Source organism: Tachypleus tridentatus, chromosome 6 (genome assembly GCF_004210375.1).
Source record: "Tachypleus tridentatus isolate NWPU-2018 chromosome 6, ASM421037v1, whole genome shotgun sequence".
Taxonomy (NCBI): Eukaryota; Metazoa; Arthropoda; class Merostomata; order Xiphosura; family Limulidae; genus Tachypleus; species Tachypleus tridentatus.
In genome coordinates, this window is record NC_134830.1 from 84882073 (window position 1) to 84903346 (window position 21274).

General features: G+C 33.6%; 1 protein-coding gene across 2 annotated transcripts in view; it reads right to left on the reverse strand.

The window, feature by feature from the left end:
* The window catches only part of LOC143252943 (rap guanine nucleotide exchange factor 4-like), a 124610-nt gene that overhangs the window by 84926 nt on the left and 18410 nt on the right, over nt 1-21274 (reverse strand). Inside the window, exons 1-2 of one of the 2 annotated variants that reach the window (XM_076505844.1) lie at nt 11630-11805; nt 1485-1583 (exon numbers count right to left, since the gene is read on the reverse strand). In XM_076505844.1, coding sequence (XP_076361959.1) covers nt 1485-1519 — 35 coding nt within the window. In that variant the 5' untranslated portion in view covers nt 1520-1583; nt 11630-11805. Of the gene's footprint in view, nt 1-1484; nt 1584-11629; nt 11806-21274 lie in introns of those variants that run through there. The other variant, XM_076505843.1, reaches the window with a different exon arrangement.

Here is a 21274-nt window from a genome sequence, read left to right on the forward strand (position 1 = left end):
CAAACAAATTCAAACCTCTCACAAATATAGTTGATATAATGTTATATGGATAACTGAACCATTTGCTTCATGCTTGAATTCAGGCAAAACGCTATAATTAGAATGTAATATGATGTTAGCTTGTCATCCTGATTGGCAGCTAAGAGCATGTGACTAACTGCATTTACAATCACTAGATTTTAACGGAATAACTATATTGTAGGATGCACAACAAATTCTAATGTAACATTTTAAAACACATCATCTTCAGGGAAATAAACTTGTCAGATTATCTCAGCGTTATTGGATTCAAAGATAGATCATGATATTTAAACTGACATTCGTCTAAGTTCATTGTATTTAATGTTTCTTATCTACGTAACCTAGTGTAGATAAACATGGAATTTTTTATCAATAAAGACAGGTATTAATTTGTTCGAAATAAAAACTTTTCTTTAATCTTAGATTTCGGCTAAGAGCTTACAGTTTTTTAAAACAAAAGTATCGTCGTTTTCATAACTACTGTTTTGCTTTGCACATCGATGCTTTGAAAACGACCTTATTTGAAACTTCACAAAGTAGTAATATATAGTTGTTCTTTATAGTATTATAAACTTCAATAAAAATTATAGTTTGAAAATAATATAACAGTATAATATAACAAAAATATGTATATTTTATACATTTGAAAATATTTTAAACCATTTTTAACGCAAAACTGAAGCTAGAGTTTAGAATGAATCCAAGAGAATGAAGGAAATTCGAAAAGGCTTGTGTAATTGATGTATGCAATCCACAGTATGACTCAACTTTAAAAACTAAGATCTTAAGATACAATTTTCCATCATTTTGTGTTAGATATTTTTAATATGAATTGTCCAAGAAACAAATTTTCAAGTTTCTTTTAAAGTTTACATTAAAATCATGACAAGATTAAAACAAGTTAAACTAATCAACCATCTTAATCTAGGAAACTCTACATAGTTTTGCTTGTCAAGTTCAGATAACTTGTGTAAGATTTAAGATATAAAATATTTTAAAAAGAAAATAAACAAACGAAAATTATTAAAACTTGTTTAACCACCAACTTAGAAGTGGAATGACACTTTCGCTTTATTTACTTCTGAGACTGATTCTCTTCATCAAGTACAATTATATGTTAAACGTTAGTAAACATTCTCTGCAATGTATTTCTACGCTATAATAATTACACTTTAAATATTCTTATTTAATAAAGTGAGTCAAGATGAAAATCTCATCAATTGAAATTCCATAAACTATTGGATGTGGGTTAATACAATTTGATCAACATCACCTAAACAAGTCTGTTTTAAATTGACTAATTACACACTAAAACGTATATCTGTAATATAGATTAGCATATTTAATAATTTGTACCAATAGAGGAAAATAGTATTTTGTTTTATTTTAGGTAAGAATTCAATATTTTTATAATTAGTATAGAGTGAAATTACTTACAGCTTGCAAATGTTAGAATACGGTACCTTTTATCCATGCAGTTTACCCAGTCTGACACCATCGCTCTGTTGCATCGACTTTTTTGCTAGTTGAATTTGCAAACCAGTAGATCGCAGGTAACAACACTAAAATAATTAATATCTTAAGTCCTTTTCGGGTTCTGTTTCCATACGTCTTTACAGTTCCAATAAAAAATAATTATAAACTGCGAAGAGGTAAAAGAAAAAAATGGGCTAATAAAGAATGTTTCATTTTGCAATAAAATTATTATTTTTATAATATATTAAATAATAAAGTGAATCGACAGTAATGAAGAATATTTATTATATCAGTGTTATTTGCCAAATTCTATCTCTATTCTAAAACAACAGGGTGAAAAATTAAACAATCTACTGACTTGACAAAGTTATCCAATGGTAATGAAGGAAGGATTATTATATTACTATATTATTTTTGTAAAAATATGGAGGTTCAGTGTGGTTTACATCAAATGTACTCACAATACATTTAAAGACGAAGATTGGACAGAATGTTATTTGACGCTCAGGAAAGAGCAAATTTTGTTATTCAAAACATTAGGAGAATATACAAATAAAAAAATGAAAAGAAAACGAAAACTTATGAAACTAAAAGTATCACTGAATAAAAGAGGCCATTTCTTAATAATACGTGTTAAAACCAATTTTTATTGGCTTTTTTACAAGCTAAAACATTTAACGATCATTGCAACATACTAAGTTTCAATAAACGTTTTCAACAGACTGACTGATATACTCATCTCAAACAGTTTACTAAGTTTTAAAAACTGCACAATTGAATATTTTCTTTCTCTTGTTAAGATAACTAATACTTCGGCCCCCAGTGGCTCAGCGGTATGTCTGCGGACTTACAACGCTAAAAAACTGAGTATCGATACTCGTGTTGGGCAGAGAGAGCACAGGTAGCCCATTGTGTAGCTTTGTGCTTAATTCAAAACAAAAACAACAACTAATACTTCAATAAATTAATGTTATTCAAAATATCTTAGTATCAACTAAGCCTCAAGGTGAGAATAATATTTGCTTATTATGTCTACAAAAGATGTCATAAAACATCACTATATAATTAGAACAGTCAACCATTAGCAAACTGGTCCCGAAGTTGTTTTACAGCTGCTTGTTCTCTTCTACACATTTTTTCTTGAATGATCGCAAATAAAAAAAAAAAAAATATTTCATACTTTCAAAATAATGGACTTTTGTTTGTTTTGTTAAAACATTAAAGATGTCATTAATAAATTGGATAAAGTACGCTCTCTAATTACACTCAGCTTTCATTAGTTATTCTACCCGTTTGAAATGTTTAATAAAGAACATTTTCTCAAACACATAATAAATATTGTAAAACTAGATGAGAAGAAAATATGATTTGAAGTACCATAAAGTAAGCAAGATAAAATTAGTACTGAGAAAAACAAGCTTATCACAGTTTTGTAATATCTTGAATCAAACAATTTCTATGGAGAATTCTGAGCATTTTTGAACGATACAAATTTACCCAAAAGTTTTTAAATCTGTGTAAAAGTCATATAAAAGGGATTTTGTTATTTTACATAACATCTGACAGAAAGATATTTTTCATCACAATAATTAGTCCGATAATCGCACTTAATTGCCTGATACTTTTGTTTGTTTGTTTGTTTTGGAATTTCGCACAAAGCTACTCGAGGGCTATCTGTGCTAGCCGTTCCTAATTTAGCAGTGTAAGACTAGAGGGAAGGCAGCTAGCCATCACCACCCACCGCCAACTCTTGGGCTACTCTTTACCAACGAAAAGTGGGATTGACCGTCACATTATAACGCCCCCACGGTTGGGAGGGCGAGCATGTTTGGCGCGACTCGGGCGCGAACCCGCGACCCTCAGATTACGAAGCGCACGCCTTAACGCGCTAGGCCATGCCATGCCCTTTGCCTGATACAGCGAAAGCCATTGCTATCAGGAACAATGCTACATAAATGGTTATCTGCGCTTTGCCAATGACAATCATCAAACCCTACGTTTTGCAATACAAGTTCCAAATTTATTGCTGAACCATCAAGGTAAGAAGCGAATTTACCAACCCCAAAGAAGTACGCAGTAAACAAAACAGAAAAAAGAAACGCTCAGCTTATAACTTTCAAATGATTAATTTTATTTCATACTTCTGTGACTAGTTGGTGCTAAAAATATAATCTAATCGGTTTTTAATATTTTGCCATTGAATCTCCAATATTAAGTAAACTTGAATATAACGGTATTTTATTCTGTACGTATCAGAATTTCATCTTATATCAAAATGCTTCAAAAGTAAAACCTGCTTAAATTTAAAATATTATTTCCTTTGATAGGTTGTTAAGGCAGAGTATTCATGATGAGTGAATTGGAGTTTACAGCAACTGCTTGTCTTAAATAACAATAAGTCCTCCACAACCACCACGATAATGTAGAGACTTGCAACATTTTATACACAAAGAGAAGAACAAAGCATATGCTTTGGGTGTACGTTGGGTCGTTTTCAAGTGAATATTGGCCCGGCATGACTAGGTGTGTTAAGGCATTCGAGTCGTAATCTGAGGGTCGCGGGTTCGAATCCCCATCGCACCAAACATGCTCGCCCTCAGCCGTGGGGGCGTAATAATGTGATGGTCAATCCCACTATTCGTTGGTAAAATAGTAGCCCAAGAGTTGGCTGTGAGCGGTAAATATTATCCTTTGCCAAGCTGGTCGAGTAGAACATCGCACAAGCAAACAATGAAACTGAAGCTAATTATCTCCTAAACTAACACCTGAAAAAAACTTATCTTCTAACCAATCTTCTAATAAACAATGTACCCATTTTATTGGTCATAAATACTCTAATAGTGAATATAAAAAGGAATTTTTTAGAATTTTTGAAAAACGAGATTGGAGGTGTATGGCATGTGGGTTTGACTTTTGTTGTTTATGTTTTACCAAAATGAAAAGCGCGAAGCATATGAATTTACATTATGGCTTAGACATATCTATAAGTGTAAAGATAAAAAAGAAATGTGAAATATTATAATCCTAACATTTAAAAAGGTGAATCTTTCTACATTAAGAGAAAACAGTTTTATGCCTGTGTTAACATGTTTCGTTTTCTTTTTTCAATTAATAATTTGGAGCCTAAATATTTTGCTAATATTATACTAGTATATTTTTATAACTGGTAGCATATTCAATAGATAAAATAAGGAAGAAAAAATATAAATTGGACAATTTAGACTAAGAAAGTATCACGTCATAAAGAGAAGTGAAGATTGAGAGTTTATTTAAATGCTTCTAATTTATTGGAAGAAATTAAACTTATATGACATTAAAATTTGAATTATAAGTCCTGCTTCGAGGCAAATATATAGAAGTACATTCATAATAAAGTTGTTTAATTAAATTGTGAATGTGAGTTTGTAAAAAGTCGTAACAATAACACACGTACTTTGACGCAAATGTATTCACTGAGTTAAGAGTTTTAATAATGTATCGCAAGTATTATCTTAAATAGTTATGACTGTGTTATTGAAGGATATAATAATATTTAATTAGCGTGTGTATGTAAATTTAATTTGCTTTAGTTTAAGAGTAACGTTGGCTTGAAAACAAGCCTGAAACGGGTGAGAGAAAATGTGTAGTATGTAGGCGTAAGATGCATTTTCTGCCTTTTTATTTTAACGTAAAATTTTCCAGTCTTTCTTTTAATTTGAGTATGTTTTATTTTCATATGACATGTGATCAGAAATCTTGTTAAGTCTCTTTCATTCTGGCTACCTTTGTTCCTTGTCATTCTTTCTAAATAACACCTGGTTTCCTCATGGAAGATATATCTGTAAAGTTGTAGTTTGTGGATGAGAGTCAACAGCAGAATTGTTCAGTGGTTGGTCAGGTGATATCTCAAGTTTACAAACTCCTTTAGATTTGAACGAGAATTGCCATTCACATGGTTTGTGCTAGTTTGTCTTGGTAATTCTGGCCAAGTGAACTAAAATTATTGGATTTTAAGGGTGAAACATCATCTTGAGTGAGACACTCAGCTTTGGAGATACGTTTAGAGGGAATATAATCAACCTCATCAATGTCTCTTCACTAAAAGTAACTAACTGTCCGTCATCCGAAGGTGTTGTATACACTCACTTTTGAATTAAAATTGTTTTGTGTGCTACACACCGTGTGCAGTCCATTTATTATTCCTTAGAGGTGGCTCAATTAGTTTTAGAGGAACTCAATATTACTTTGCAATATCCCTTACTGAACCTCCAATATGTAGCAGACCAATCTAATTTACTCTTTAAAGAAATTTCTTTTAATGGGCATGTTGCATTGTTATAAGTTAACAAGTTCCTGTAAAATTTGAAAATTCATCAAGTATTGAATGTAATATGTCTAATAACTGTTACACTCCTATTAAAAGCTGTAACTTTGTGATAGTAGAGCTCAAATTAAAGAACAACTGAGTATTCGCAAGAGACTGGCAAATGCAAACCTGTAGCATAAACTGAATTTGCAAAAATTTAACAATACGTCTTCTCCTTAAGATGCAAGCTAATTTCTTTTTCCCCTGTTACCACATAGTTTGTTTTTATTTCCTATTTTCTGTAAATGATAGCTCTTCTATCTAAAAACTACTTTTCTCTTTCAAATAATGAAAGCTTTATTTATTTTTAACCTTTACTACACAATACATGTTATAAACAACAATACCACTTGTTCCTGAGTTAAGTGTTTTTACTTATTGCTGTATTTTCTTCCCTTTGGTGACTTTGTACAAGTGACCCTATTTTTTGTAACTAACTGAACCACCATCTCTCTAAAACAAATAATAAAGTAAAAAGCTAAATATTCCCTTTCAACCACATTCTATCAACGTCTTCTTCTTTCGGGTATTTAACTTCACTATTTTAACGTCTGAGCTTTTCTAATAATTTCTTATTACATTTACGGTACCTCAAAATAAATTTGACTTTATTAACATTTCATAATGTACATTCGTAAAGAAGCAGACTATTAATTATTTCCAGAATATCATTTCAGTAATGATATATTATTTTACAACTTTGTCAAATAAATGTCATTTCATTCACCAGATGTACCAAACACAACTAAACGTCATATTGCACCCTCAGTGGCACAGCGACATGTCTGCAGACTTACACCGCTAAAAACCGGGTTTCGATACCCTTGGTGGGCAGAACACACTGTGTAGCTTTGTGCTTAATTCTAAACAAACTAAACGTAACAGTAGTAACTGCACAGAACATTGTACTAAACATCCAACAATAGACATTTCAACAGCTCAGAAATAGCCATGTTTCTTTGGTTTTTTCTTATATACTCTTCAAAAAAAGAAACGCAAAAGGCAAAATATGAAACAAATTGTTAACAAGTTTATTCCGGGTAGTTCTGTATGACATCTGTGAAACTTTGCACATTCACTGCTGAACATCCAAAGTCTGCAAAGGCAAAGTCCACACTCACTAGGTGAAGTTTAACGTCACTCAACGTCAATAACGAGTATGCCCCCGTGAGCATCAATAACTGCTTGGCATCTCCTGCCCATGGAAGCGATGAGATGACGAATGGTTGTCCACTCAGCCTGCAAAGCTGCTGCAAGCTGAGGTAGAGTCTGCGGTTGAGGTTGTCGCCGTCGCAGACATCGGTCCAACTCGTCCCAAAGATGTTCGATGGGGTTTAAATCTGGTGATCTGGAGGGCCAGGGAAGAACGTTGATGTTGTGGTGTCTCAAGAAGACAGTGGTGAGTCGGGCTGTGTGAGGACGGGCGTTGTCATGTTGAAAAACGTCGTTGACGTTCACCATGATGGGTTGCACATGGGGCCTAAGAATCTCGTCGACGTATCGTTGAGCCGTAAGATTCCCTCAAATGTGCAAAAGGTCTGTTCTGGCATTGTAGGCGATGGCAGCCCACATCATGACGCTGCCACCACCAAATCTGTCAACATCCTGCACACAGTTTGCTGCAAAACGTTCACCTCAGCGACAGTAAACACGGGTCTTTCCATCTTGCCTACGTAGCATAAAACGTGACTCATCGCTGAACCAAACATGCCTCCATCGTCGATGAGGCCATACCCGATGTGCCCGAGTCCACTGCAGCCGTGCTTGACGATGTTGCTGGGTGAGGATGACGCCTCTGACTGGACGTCGAGGTCGGATTCTTGCATCTCATAGACGGTTGCGTACGGTCTGATCGGAAATCCTACGCAGCCCTGGTATGGTTGAGGCAGTAGACGTCGCAGTGCTGGTCCTATCCCGAAGGTGGCGTAACCGGATGTTGCGATCTTGTGCGGGCGTGGTCACACGAGGTCTGTCAGATCGTGAACGGTCACGAGTTGATCCATGTTGTTGGTGACGATTCCATAGCCTTGTGATGGTGCTTGGGTGGACATTCACAGCTCTGGCAACATCTGATCGAGATTCGCCTGCTTCCAAGCGACCAATGGCGTTGTTACGTTGTGCTTCAGTCAGTCTTGGCGTAACTGTATTACGTGTTGGTGGCTTAACACTGAGCTATAGAAACCGAGAACCCGTCACTTTTATAGGGGATTTTGCACATGTTGCACTTGCAGAACATGCAGATCTCTCAAACAAATTTATTCGACGCATGCGTTTTGGCGAAAAATCCGATGTTTTCCTCCGTTTTCAAAGTGCCCAACTTTTATTGTCATTTTGGTCTGACAATCAGTGCCTTAACACATGTAACATCACATACTCTGAGCTTGTAACGTTATTGCATATATTTCTCTTTAAAATAACAAAAATATCCTTTTGCGTTTCTTGTTTTGAAGAGTATACATAATCTTGTCATCATGTGTCCATCATCTATTGCAAAATCAAAGTCCTTTCCTTTACAAATTGTGTCCCTTAAAAATTGTTACTTTCTTTACCGTTTTGTTGTACACCATTAAGTAAAAAATTTTACCGTCTTTTGTACACCGTGTATCACCCAAAAGAAATTACTTCTGCATTTGTCTGAAAAAAATGCAAAAACATGAATACTTTCCCTAAACTTCCTTAGAACGTTCTTACACCCTCTTCAGCTATTTAAACTTCACATATATAACTCAATCATATAAACATGGTTTATATTAGATGAGGAGCAGTTGTAGAAGACATGAATTCATCTCATATGCCCCTAAAGTGAGATCCTCTTAGTTTTTGAAGGGGAGAGGCTAGAAATGAGGATTCATATTTCAATACTGATTCCAAATAAAACATCTTTAATACACTTACTTTCGAGTAGTTTCTCGTTTGATTATTTTCGGTGATATTAGTAAACCATCAATGTGTACAATGTTAAACAGATCAATATGATCTGATTTGTCATTCACAAGTTAAACTAATTTTTGTTTTATTTTATTTCTATCTAACTACAAATTTCCATCGGTATCTCTTATGGCAAGTGCATGTTTTTGTTCTCGCTTACTCATACATTTCTGTTAGAAGGAAATCTACCTTCATGTGCCCTGGGGTGTCCTGTGCTTTTGAAATGAACTGCACGTAGGTTTCAACCGATGACTCAGACGATAAATAAAATATTCATCACTGCATTTATTGATTTAATGAAAATGTTGGTACCAGTGTCTCTTTCTATGAAAAGTAGAAACTGACGAAAGACTTCACGACAAACATTAGTTCCTCTTTTAGTGTTGAACTTCTCAGAAATACAATATAACTTTCACAAACAGTATTTCAACACTAAGTAAGATATTTCCTGAAGCCTTGAGAAATGAATTCATATCATATGTAAAAGGGTATAATAAAAAGGGATTGATAAGTACTAGTTTGCTCCTGTGCAATTTTAATATTTTCTAGAATCATTTGTGACGTCACCATAGTTCTTAAAGCAGCTAAAAAAATTATTTTGTTTTTCTCGTAAAATGTCAGTTCTGTAAAATAAAGGTCGTAAAGTAATATAATTATTAATCAGATATCTTAAATTGTACAAAATAAATTTTATATAGAAACACCAAATTATTTATTCTGCTATTAAATAAAGTGTTGCTCAGATATGATATTAAGAAAATACACTCTAAAATATACATTATTTTCTGGTTGGTTCGGATTCTTTTGTATAACATACATTTTCTTAACAAAATTATATGACAGTGTGTTTCCATATTGTTATATGATAATAACTAAACTAGAATCTACAGAGAATCTATATACATAAATATATATGAGCTTTGTATTTTAGCAAACAAAGTTTTTTTTAACATTTATATCTATTCCATTACTTTTTAGAGCTAGTTGATGTATTGTCACCCACATAAGAACGATATGGATAAAGTTGTTACACATGTGCATCAAAAGACAACGTTTTACGGTAAGTGATGTTGTCATTTGTTAATGTCATTGATAAGGGAGAAAAAAATGCAGTAGTTAAGGCAACTAATAAATCAAGTTGTCCAAGATAAATCTGTAAAATGTTTTTCTTTTGACCCCAGTGCTTCGACACAGTTTCTATGAACCATTATGGCTTACTTATCATGTACTACACCTTTTCTTTGTCAACCTCATAATGTCACAGCACCAGTGCTTAAATTTAGCTACACGAACCACTGAGGTTTACTTATATGTAATACAACGTTACTTACTTATCCTCGTGATATCACATCTTGGACTTAAACCAAATACTAACCTAGAATATTACAAAATTACTTGAAAGTAGAAAATCCTTGTACAGTATAGCCTTGAGGTGACTTCGCTTGGTATTTGTGATTGGTAGTAAAAGAGGGTATTAGAATTTCAGTTACAGTTATATCATCTCTATCTCATCCATATGTTAAGAAATTCAGAATTAATATTGATATTAGGGTAATAGAGGTATTAGGAAATATATATTGAAACTGCTAATAAACATAATACAATTAAAGGTGGTACATTTTTTTGCAGTAATATATTATCTTTATTACGTTTTATTTATGAGTATTACACTGATGATTTATCGAACTATCAATAAAGTATTTTTTTAAACTTATTACTTGCATTAGGAAGAACTTTAGAAAGATATTTGGAGCGTCACATGATGTCATATTTGGCACTCTATTGTAGATCATAATGATTTTAATATACTGTGACTATCAATAATTACTATTATAATGCCTTATTTCAATATTAGGGGTACTAGTGGCTATAACTGCGAGATTTTATAAAACTAACACGTTTAGCTGAATATTATAATAATAACTACAAATGTAAAGTAAAACTAATGTTTTTAATTTTCTACGGTCAAATTTGATTAATATTTCAACAAGTTACTGTATATAACTGCTAGTAGAACCATGAAAATTCATAAAAATGCAAAGAATATTATTAATTTTGTAAGGATCTTTCTTGACTAAGCATTATAGATACGTTAACATCAAGTTAACTGGATCAAGAACGACAATTATAAGGAGAGCGTACAAACATTGCTGAGAATAGTTTCGTGTATTATAATGATACGCTATGTGACTCCCATAACTCCCACTAAACTGTTTGGATCTTACTTTCTAGAATTACTGGAAATAAAGAAGTATTTTGACGAGAATTTACAGAACAACTTAGTAATACAATGCCAAATTTTTTTTTATACTTTTTGTGTTTCAAAGGACTCGTTTTAATAATTGAGTGCTTTTTAAAATCTAAAAATGACCGACGTTTTAACATTCTTTGTTGCATGAAGTTAGTTTAAACAAAAGAGGTATGTTGTTCATATGAACTTATACATCAACACATGATTTTATAATTATTTTAAGTATTCTTAACTCATAGGTAATGAAGGTTCTTTAATGATGTTTCCATATGCGTCGATGTCCTTGGTCTCACGAGGAAGAGGGTATGAAAGTAACGAAAAAATGTAAAGTTGTTCCAATCCATTTGAAAAATTATTCAGGATGAGCCTTTTCAGTTAAACAGATAACTTAAGGTGTGGGAGTATTGGGAAAAACTGAACAATAATCAAGTTATTTATATAATAAATAAATATTATTTTTCTAACACTTAAAAATGGTTTCATGTTTAGAGAAATAATATCATGTAGAATAAGGTAATATTATACTCCATACAATTATTCACAATACGTTTTATACAGAATTTACTAAATATTAAACTGAAGATAGTTGTATTTGGAAATAAGCTTACCTTCGATCTCCCTTCTCTCGCGAGAGTTACTAGAAATCCTATTAATGTAAACTTAACAATTTGAGAAGCAGTAGAGAGCAACTTATATACGTTTAATTATGAAGTTTATGTTGAAAACGTATAATAACCTGTTGCTTGCAAAGTAGAGTCAGTATGTTGAGTGTGAAATAACATGAGTGAATGACGCAGTCTTCGACTCTAAAGTAGTAGTTACTAATGGAACCCGTGAGATGCGGGCGAAAAAAAATCTCATTAAGTTATCAGTCACTACATATAATTCTAATAAGCAATAAACACAGCGTGCGAACATAAAGAGAGCACGTGATCCGCGCCAGATGGCGTTTTACTGTTATATGCACTCATGTCTAAAATTGGTTCACGCGTGTAGCCGATGTTAGTGTTCTCTGTACTTAAGAATCTACAAATTAAGCTTCTTTCTACAACGCCTACTGCATACGATGTGCCTGCTCTAGTTGTAAAGCCTCATTACAATCACACAAATCTGTAATTTGTTTGTTTTTGAATTTCGCACAAAGCTTCTCGAGGGCTATCTGTGCTAGCCGTCCCTAATTTAACAGTGTAAGACTAGAGGGAAGGCAGCTAGTAATCACCACCCACCGCCAACTCTTGGGCTACTCTTTTACTAACGAATAGTGGGATTGATCGTTACATTATAACGCCCTCACGGCTGAAAGGGCGAGCATGTTTGGCGCGATGGGGATGCGAACCCGCGACCCTCAGATTACGAGTCGCACGCCTTAACGCGCTTGGCCATGCCGGGCCCAAATCTGTAATAATCACTCTGAAAGGCACAGACATATCACACATTAGCTCGGAAACAAACACGGGTCTTGTAAACCTCAAAACTTGAAATGATACAAAAAATTGATTCAAAATACTTGACATTGTTAAACACAGAAAACAGTCAGAAACATCAACGGGCAAACAACAAGATAGAATGAGAAGAGAAAGTACGAACAATACCGAGAAAATATTGAGAGTAGTAAATTTAAAAATAGAACTGGCCACTTTTTTCAAAGAAATGCTAATTTTACTAAATATAAATATATACATTGCTGGTCAAAATCTTAAGGCCAATGAACATAAAGAAAAAATATACATTTTGCATTGTTAGACTCAACCAGTTATTTAAGTAGAGCTTCGAAAGATGAAAATAAGAAAAGGGAAAATAAAAATTAAAAAACTGTTTTTAGGATTTAGTAGGGAAAATATGAGCACTGTGAAATTAGCCTAAATACTAGCTGGTCAAAAGTTTAAGATCATACCAAAAAGAAGTCCTAAACAGGGTAGGAAATGCCGAACAAACGGTTTCAATAGCAAGTTGCACAGCCGTCATTGCGAATAACTTCAAACATTCGCTTTGGCAAGGTTGATATAAGCGTTTGCAGAAGGCTTGCTGGAATGCTATTCCAAGTAGTGAAGATGGCTTCACGAAGATCATGCACTGTTTGGAATTGACGTCCGTTTTTATAGACTTCCCTTGCCATCCACCCCCAAACGTTTTCAATGGGGTTCAGCTTGGGCGAACACGCTGAATGGTCCAAAAATCACGTTATTCGCCATGAAAAAGTCCTTTGTCCTGCGGGCATTGTGGATTGCAGCGTTTTCCTGCTGAAAGATCCAGTCACCTCCACACAAGCGAGGGCCTTCAGTCAATAAAGATGCTCTCTACAACATGCCAATGTTTGACGCCCCTGTATAACCTGAAGCTCCATTGTACCATGGAAGTAGAAAGCACCCCAGATCATAATGGAACCTCCCCCACTGTGTCGTATAGAAAATGTCTCTGGTAAGATATCCTTATCGTGCCAGTAACGTTGGAAGCCATCTGGACCATCCAGATTAAATTGTTTTCATCAGAGGACAAAACCTTCGTCCACTTTTCTACGTCCCATGTTTGGTGCTTCTCAGCAAAGTTTAATCGAGTTGTTTCGTGGCGTGGAAGGAGGCGTGGCCTTTGAAGACGTTTACGGTTTTTAAAGCCTTTCTCTCGTAAATGCCGTCTTGTTGTTCTTTAGCTGCATTCTGCGTCCGTAAGAGCCTTAATCTGGTTTGACGATCGGCTGGTGTCTTGCCGGACAACTTGTCGAATCCTCCTGCTCAACGCCGGCGAAATTTTCTTGGGCCGACCACTTGAAATTCTTGTTCCGTATTCCTCAGGATCTTTTAAGAAATTTACAACAGCAGTTTTACTGCGTCCAATATCACCAGCGATGGCACGTTGAGAGAGACCTTGCTTTTGCAGCTCAACAATTCTGCCACGTTAAATCTCTGTCAACTTTTTAGCCTTTGCCATGTTTTTGCCCAATGTAACATAAGAGATGTCAGTGGTAGATGTTGACAACGTTAATGCTTGAACACAAATAACAAAACTTCGTTACGTGTTTACCGATTAACGCTTCGTTTCAGTACGGTCTTAAACTTTTGACCAGCTAGTATTTAGGCTAATTTCATAGTATTCACATTTTCCCTGTTAAATGCAAAAACCTTTTTTATTTTCCCTTTTATTATTTTCATCTTTCAAAGCTCTGCTCAAATAAGTGGTTGAGTCTAACAACGCAAAATGTATATTTTTTCTTTATGTTCATTGGCCATAAGATTTTGGCCAGCAGTGTATATTGCGGATGCTTTAACTGGTTTACTGTTATACATTTAATTATTTAGTTATATAATTATCTTAAAAGCAACTTGAATACATTAAAAGTGTGAAGCACAAATTAAGTATACGTAAAACCATGTAATCCACCGTTTCCTATTGTCTTATCGATATTTTCAATAACGTAGAAGAAAGCTATTTCTCTAGATGGATAAAAAAATCTATCATTCATTTTATTCTCATACATTCTAAACAGGATAAAAATATCTAGCATTATATTTGGCACTTTAGATGTTTCTTAGAATATAGTGCAACTCAAACACGTAAAGTAGAATTTATTACTACCATTTCTGAAAATTCTCTTCCTCGTACTATTTTTGAATTTCGCGTAAAGCTACACGAGGGCTATCGCACTAACCGTCCATAATTTATCAGTGTAAGACTAAAGGGAAGGCATCTAGTCATCACTATTCACCGCCAACTCTTAGGATACTCTTTTATCAACGAATAGTAGGATTGACCATCACTTTATAATGTCCTCACGGCTGAAAGGGCGAACATGTTTGGTGTCATGGAGGGCTGAACCTGCGACCCTCAAATAACGAGTCAAGCATGCTGACTACCTAGACATGCCGAGTTTTCCTAGTCCTGTAAATTGGGTATAAAACGCTATTTCTCTCTCTTTCACATTTTTCCTTTTTGGGAAAACGACTATAAATTGTCTGAATATAAAAAGTAAGCATAAATATTTCACTTTTAACAACGCACTGCACCTCCAACAACCTTATAAAATGGATATTAAGAAACAATATACCAAGGAATTTTACTTTAAAAAAAAGGGCTGACGCAGTATTCTGGCTCCAGGAAGATAATTTATTTACTAGCTTGAAAAAAACATTTTTACCTATCAAAACTCTAACAATACATTAATGTCTTCTTTATTTCGTACTTAATATGCACATGTTAATTTTTATTTCTATTTAATAAATTATTTATTCTTTTTAATGAATTCGTTTTGTTCTTTTATCTAATTACTTTCTTGTTTTTGATCTTTTTTTTATATACTTTGAACCTTTTGACTGTCATGGAGACTCTCACGGGAGTATGGAATTTTGTTCCATCCTGAAGAGTGGACATTTCCTTGAGATTCCTCAAAGATTATTAGTTTCAGATTAGTACAGAGATATTGAGAAAACATGTCTTTTGTTTTTATTGCTTTCTAAAAATAAACCTAGCACTTGGAAAGCTGTTTATCTATAAATCTGGAATTGGAATGGTTAGACTTTCTTTACAACCTTTTTTTACATTAATTAAGTTTATCGTAACTTAAAGCATTTACACCTCAGCTGGAGTTTATTGTACAACCCATCTTATCTACACTTTATTCTTTTCCAGCTCACTATATCTTTACTATTCAATCTTATCACTAACCCTAATTTTCCAAACTATTTATTTAACCAGCTCTTTTACTTAAACTTTCTTTCCTGCTTTTTTTCGGTTAAATTTATTTTCTAGGTCTTCCTTGTTTTAACCTTCATCATGACACTTTTGAAAAATTACGTTGTAGAACACCTAAGCAAACTACACTTATTTTGATGGTCAATGATAGAATGGGGTCCGCTTGGATTCCCGATAAATATTAAATTATCGCTACATACTCCGTCTGCCTTTTTTGAAAACAAAAGCGTCATAGTGATCTAGAACTTCCGCTTAACAATAACACAAACTGATATAAAATTGTAATGTCATAGTGATCCAGAACTTCCGCTTAACAATGACACGAACTGATATAAAATTGTAATAATTATGTAAAACAGATGCACAACTGATAAAGTCGTTGGAATTTATGTGGACCCCAGATATGCTAATGAGGATTAAACTTATTTCCCGAGAATTTTTATTTACAACCTTCATCATTAGCTTTTTAATACATTTTTACTGTTTACTTTGTTTATTCTAACCTTATTTTTACAGACTTTTTACTTCCAATCCCTTGTTCAACATTGCTTTCAAGTTATTTTAGTTATCAGTAGCTTTCGTTTTAATAAATTTTCAAACATCACCTAATTTTCTAACTCCTTTCTGTCTTGTGCTTAGTTTCTAACTCTTATTATTTTGACCCTACTTCTTTCTTTCTAGCCGTTTTTTCTTTCAATATTAACATGTTTCTACCTTCTATTAACTTTAGCTGTTCAATCCTTACACACTCATCTTACCTTTATTAATTGTTGTTTTGTTTTTTCGTTTATAACATTTTATCTCTCTCTTAAATTAGGCGCGGTATGGCCAGGTGGTTAAGGCACTTTACTCGTTATCTGAGGATCACAGGTTCGCATCTCCCTCACACCAAACATACTTACCCTTTCAGGCATGGGGGTATTATAATGTTCGGGCAGTCCCACTATTCGTTGGTGAAGGAATAGCCCAAGAGTCAGCTGTTTTCCCTCTAGACTTACACTGCTAAATTAGGGACGGCTAGCGTGGATAGCTCGTGTGTATCTTTGTGCGAAATTCAAACAAACAATCTCTTTTATTAATTTTTAATGCTTTTTAATGATGTCAGAACTTCTGCGTATTTCAATTTTTGTCTTTTATGTTATTTATTATTTTAAATGTATTCGATTTCCATTCAGAAATTCGGCATCTCAGTGCAATAAATGTTTTTAAAATAACAAACATATCCAAAAGCTTCATAAAATTGGGATTGTCTTGTACACAAGACATATTAAAAAGTTAGAAAGCAACGTCGAGGTATCATAATCATTTTAAGCTCACCAAGCTTATAATAATATAGAATTTTTATGTAGAATTCTCTCCAATTTATATAATTAATGAGCTCTTCCTTAATCTGTTTCTGCTCAATTACGTCTGAAAATGTAACCTATTGTTCTACTCATGCTCATAACCATACGTGGAATGATTTTTACATATAAAATACTTTACTTTTCAGGCTGTTCCCAGATTTGTTATTTCTGCTTTGGTTAGAAACTAATTTGTAACTGATTACATTTCGTGTCATAAATATTATTTGACTAAAGTTGTGGAATATGGTATTTAAAAGTAACGATTAAAGAATTAGTATAATTAATCGTAAGCAAGTATGATACCAACTGAATAAATATATGATCTGATTTTTAAGTTGGGTGTTTATGTTAAACATTCTATTACAAAGCTTATTAAATAATTCTAAATTATCACCGAAGTAAAAAAATTATTAGTTTCTGTAACTTTTCTAAATACAATTAAAAAGTTTAGCATGCAGGGGCAACCAAGAAAAAATGTGGAAAATGAGACATTCATTACAATATAGATTAGCTCGTCTTTGAATTATCAAACTTGAAACGAACATGCTATGATGTTCAAGATAAGAAAGGCTAAAGGGGCTTTTCAATTGTTTTCTAACTGGCGAACTGTAAAATTTGTAAATATTTTTAACTACGAAAATTAATACCAGCTTCTCAGCCGTACTCACACACCTAAAGGGCATAGAACGTGACAAAAATATATAATTATTAGCACTTAAACTGTTTTTGTTCTTTTGCCAGATTTACTTTTGCTATTAAATCGGGCCAGCATGATAGGGCTTGAAAGGCATAGATATTTCGATGAAACAAAACACTATAAACCGTTTAAGGCAAACTTCAGAAAATGAAGCCTCCAATGTCACAGATCTTCCTGTTGAATTGTCAATAGTTTAAGATCTCTATTTATTTCAGTTTTCGTATGAATCTATTTCTTCTTTTCAAGAAATCAGCTTTCATGTTATAAATATGTATATAGAGAAACAGTGAGAGTTGTTAACAACACATTGCACGCTGCATGCAGAAATTGTCTTCTGTAATTTTTCTCCTAAACTTTCTCAAACGAACACTTCACATCTTAATATTTATAATCAAGTTCACAATAAACACAAATAAAGTCCAGTAACGACTGTTCAGTAAGAGATGACTGTTCTTTGCGTGTTTACTCAAAATTTATGTGGTGTGCGTGTTACAATAAATTACTTAGTTAAGAATACAGCAATCTAACTTGTGTATTGAAAAACTATGCGCATCAAGTAATATACAATGACAAAAAAGCTATTTTATTAGCTTCTTTACATTACATTTCACAAACTTTGAGAACAAAAACAAATGTGAATGGGCAAAGCGCGCGTTTTTCAGTTGTTTTCTTTACAGAGTAGTCTGTCAAAGTGACTGAATCAGAGAAGTTATATGAAATGGGCAATTATTGTTTCTGCCTAGCATTTCTACATTAGAACAATAATATCTGTCTCAAAAGATCACGTATATACTTATCAATTTCATCTTCTTTGCTCAGAACCGCGAGGGTAGTTTACACCAACATACCATTAAAAACTGTATTTTATCTGCAAATAGAACGGTACGAAAAATGATCGTTTTAGAACTTTATTTATTTTGTTTTATTATTTCTGTAATTTCTCCGTAAAAGGCTGAAGACCGTCTGGAGGAGAAATCTGTTCTAACCACTAATGTGTTATTTGTCAGTCAGTCAGTCAATAGACATTAAAATAACATAATGGACACTAAACGTGACATCAGTAAAATGTGCACATGCCATGATTAACGGAAAAAATAATGCATTCTGTAGGGTACAATACAACATACGAACTTCAGACGAAAGAAATAAAAATATTAGTTACTTTTGATTTTGGTGTTATTTACCTCTGAAACATAACACTTTCAGAGACCCTTGGGAAGTATATCTAGTTTTACATTTAACAAGAATAAAATAACAACTCACTCGAGCTATTTTTAAAAGCAAAACCAAAACTCTACATGCTTAAGGTACATAAACACTTAAAACAGTATTTTCTGCCTTAAAAGACCATTCAAGTCAAAACACATAATATATTTAAAGTGTTTCATTGGTCTATGGAACTCATGCTGTTTAAATAACGCTTTTCTGATAGTATCCTTGGCGATATTCTCTACGCTCATGAAATTATTTTAGCTTTCTAGAATGTGGTTTACTGCTTTCGATCCAATCACATTTTACCTTGTCGCTCCAGGTGTTCCAGTAATGACAGTTTCCCGAGTCTAATGGATCGATCTCTGGTTTCAAGTGTAAACGAAATATTGCATGCTACATGCAGAAATTCTCGCTATGACAAATAAAATACAACGGTATATAATTCTAATAAAGAAACATAGTATAACCTCAAATAATACAGCGTAATATTAATAACAAAAATAAATAATTCTTAAAGAGTACAAACTCTTATTCTAATATCAGCAAAAACTATATCAAACGGTGTTATACAACCTTAGGAAATTCTGACATTTTGAAATAAAAGATTGCAAAAACGATGGTTTATCATCCTACATTAAAACCTCCAAAGCATGAATACGAGAATTTCTCAGACTTAATACCTTACTATAAGAAATCGAAGAATCTTAGCAACCTACGGCTCGTGCTTTTTTTGAAAAACAATTTCACAAGATAGTCTAAAATTAATGTGTTATTGTTGCTTTTGTATAATATTTGCGCAAAGCTGCACAAAGGATTGTCTGCGTATGATCGTCCTAAATTTTAAGCTGAAGGCTAGATGGAAAGCAGCACGCGCCGCAAACACTAGGCTGACAGAGTAGTGGTGTTTCACCGTCACTGTACAGAACCGACGTGAGGAACGTGTTTGGGGGAAACATGGAATGCCGACTCTGAATCTTTGCGTGCTAACCATAAGACCGCACCTAGCCCCCCGAAATTAGGTCAAATAAAAACGTAATGTATGTCTTTTGACAAACTCAAAAGTAATCAAATAACGGGATATTATTTTTAGCTATGATATATAATTGTTAGTGATACCATCCCTTTGTATCATTTTTAGATAAAGGTACATGGATTTTTGTTTGAGATTAATTATCGAGTAACTGTGTTTTTCTTTTAACTGTTGAAGACATATTTTTTTCCCAAAATGTTTATGTCATGCTTGTATGTGAATGAGTATGGATAGGACTCTTTACAGAAGGTGTTTGTGAATTGATGGCGATAAATTTCATTTTACTTACTTTAAAATAATGTATTCAAAACAAGTCAGACGTATGTACGAATTTTTACTACATATTTAATCAACACAGTTGTATCCAAAACTTTAAATAATCGTCTCTTCATCAAGAGTCGCACAGGCTGATCCATTTAGTTTATATCACAATTGACAAGATGAATTATTATTCTCAACCCTGTAATCACAATAAAATATGTTCATTCACGTGACACTGTGGGTTGCCAGAGTTGTATCCAGAACTTTAAATAACTCTATTTTACCTCCAAAGTTCACACAGGCTATTTCAGTTATTTTAAATCCTAATTGGCAAGGAGAATTGTTATGATCTACTTTATATATATTGCCCGACTGACGGCTACAACTTTCTACAAAATACGAGATGTTATGACGTAACAATACCCACAGCAACAAAAAAAATTCAGAAGGTGCAAGTAACATTACATGAATCCAACAATCGAACTACACAACAAAGGATTCATAAACAGTAATGTAATCAAACTTGCCATAAGTATTCCTTCTAAAATAACTTAATTTAACACTAACACAATATAAACTAAATAATTTAGTTTGGTTTGTTTCGAATTTCGCGCAAAGCTACACGAGGGCTATCTGCACTAGCCGTCCCTAATTTAGCAGTATAAGACTAGAGGGAAAGCAGCTAGTCATCACCACCCATCGCCAACTCTTGGGCTACTATTTTACCAGTGAACAGTGGAATTGACAGTAACTTTATAACGCTCCCACGGCTGAAAGGGCGAATATGTTTGGTGTGACGGGAATTCGAACCCACGACCCTCAGATTACGAGTCGAATGCCTTAACCCATCTGACCATGCCGGGCCATAAATTAAGTAACACTTTCGTATTTAATTTAAAGTGAACAATCATGCTTATCTAACATTTTAAGCATGTGTGATGTTTCTAACTAGAGGAATAATGGTTTAAAGAGAATATTCGAAGCTTTGACTGGATGAAATTTTAATGTGAAAACAAATTCAGAA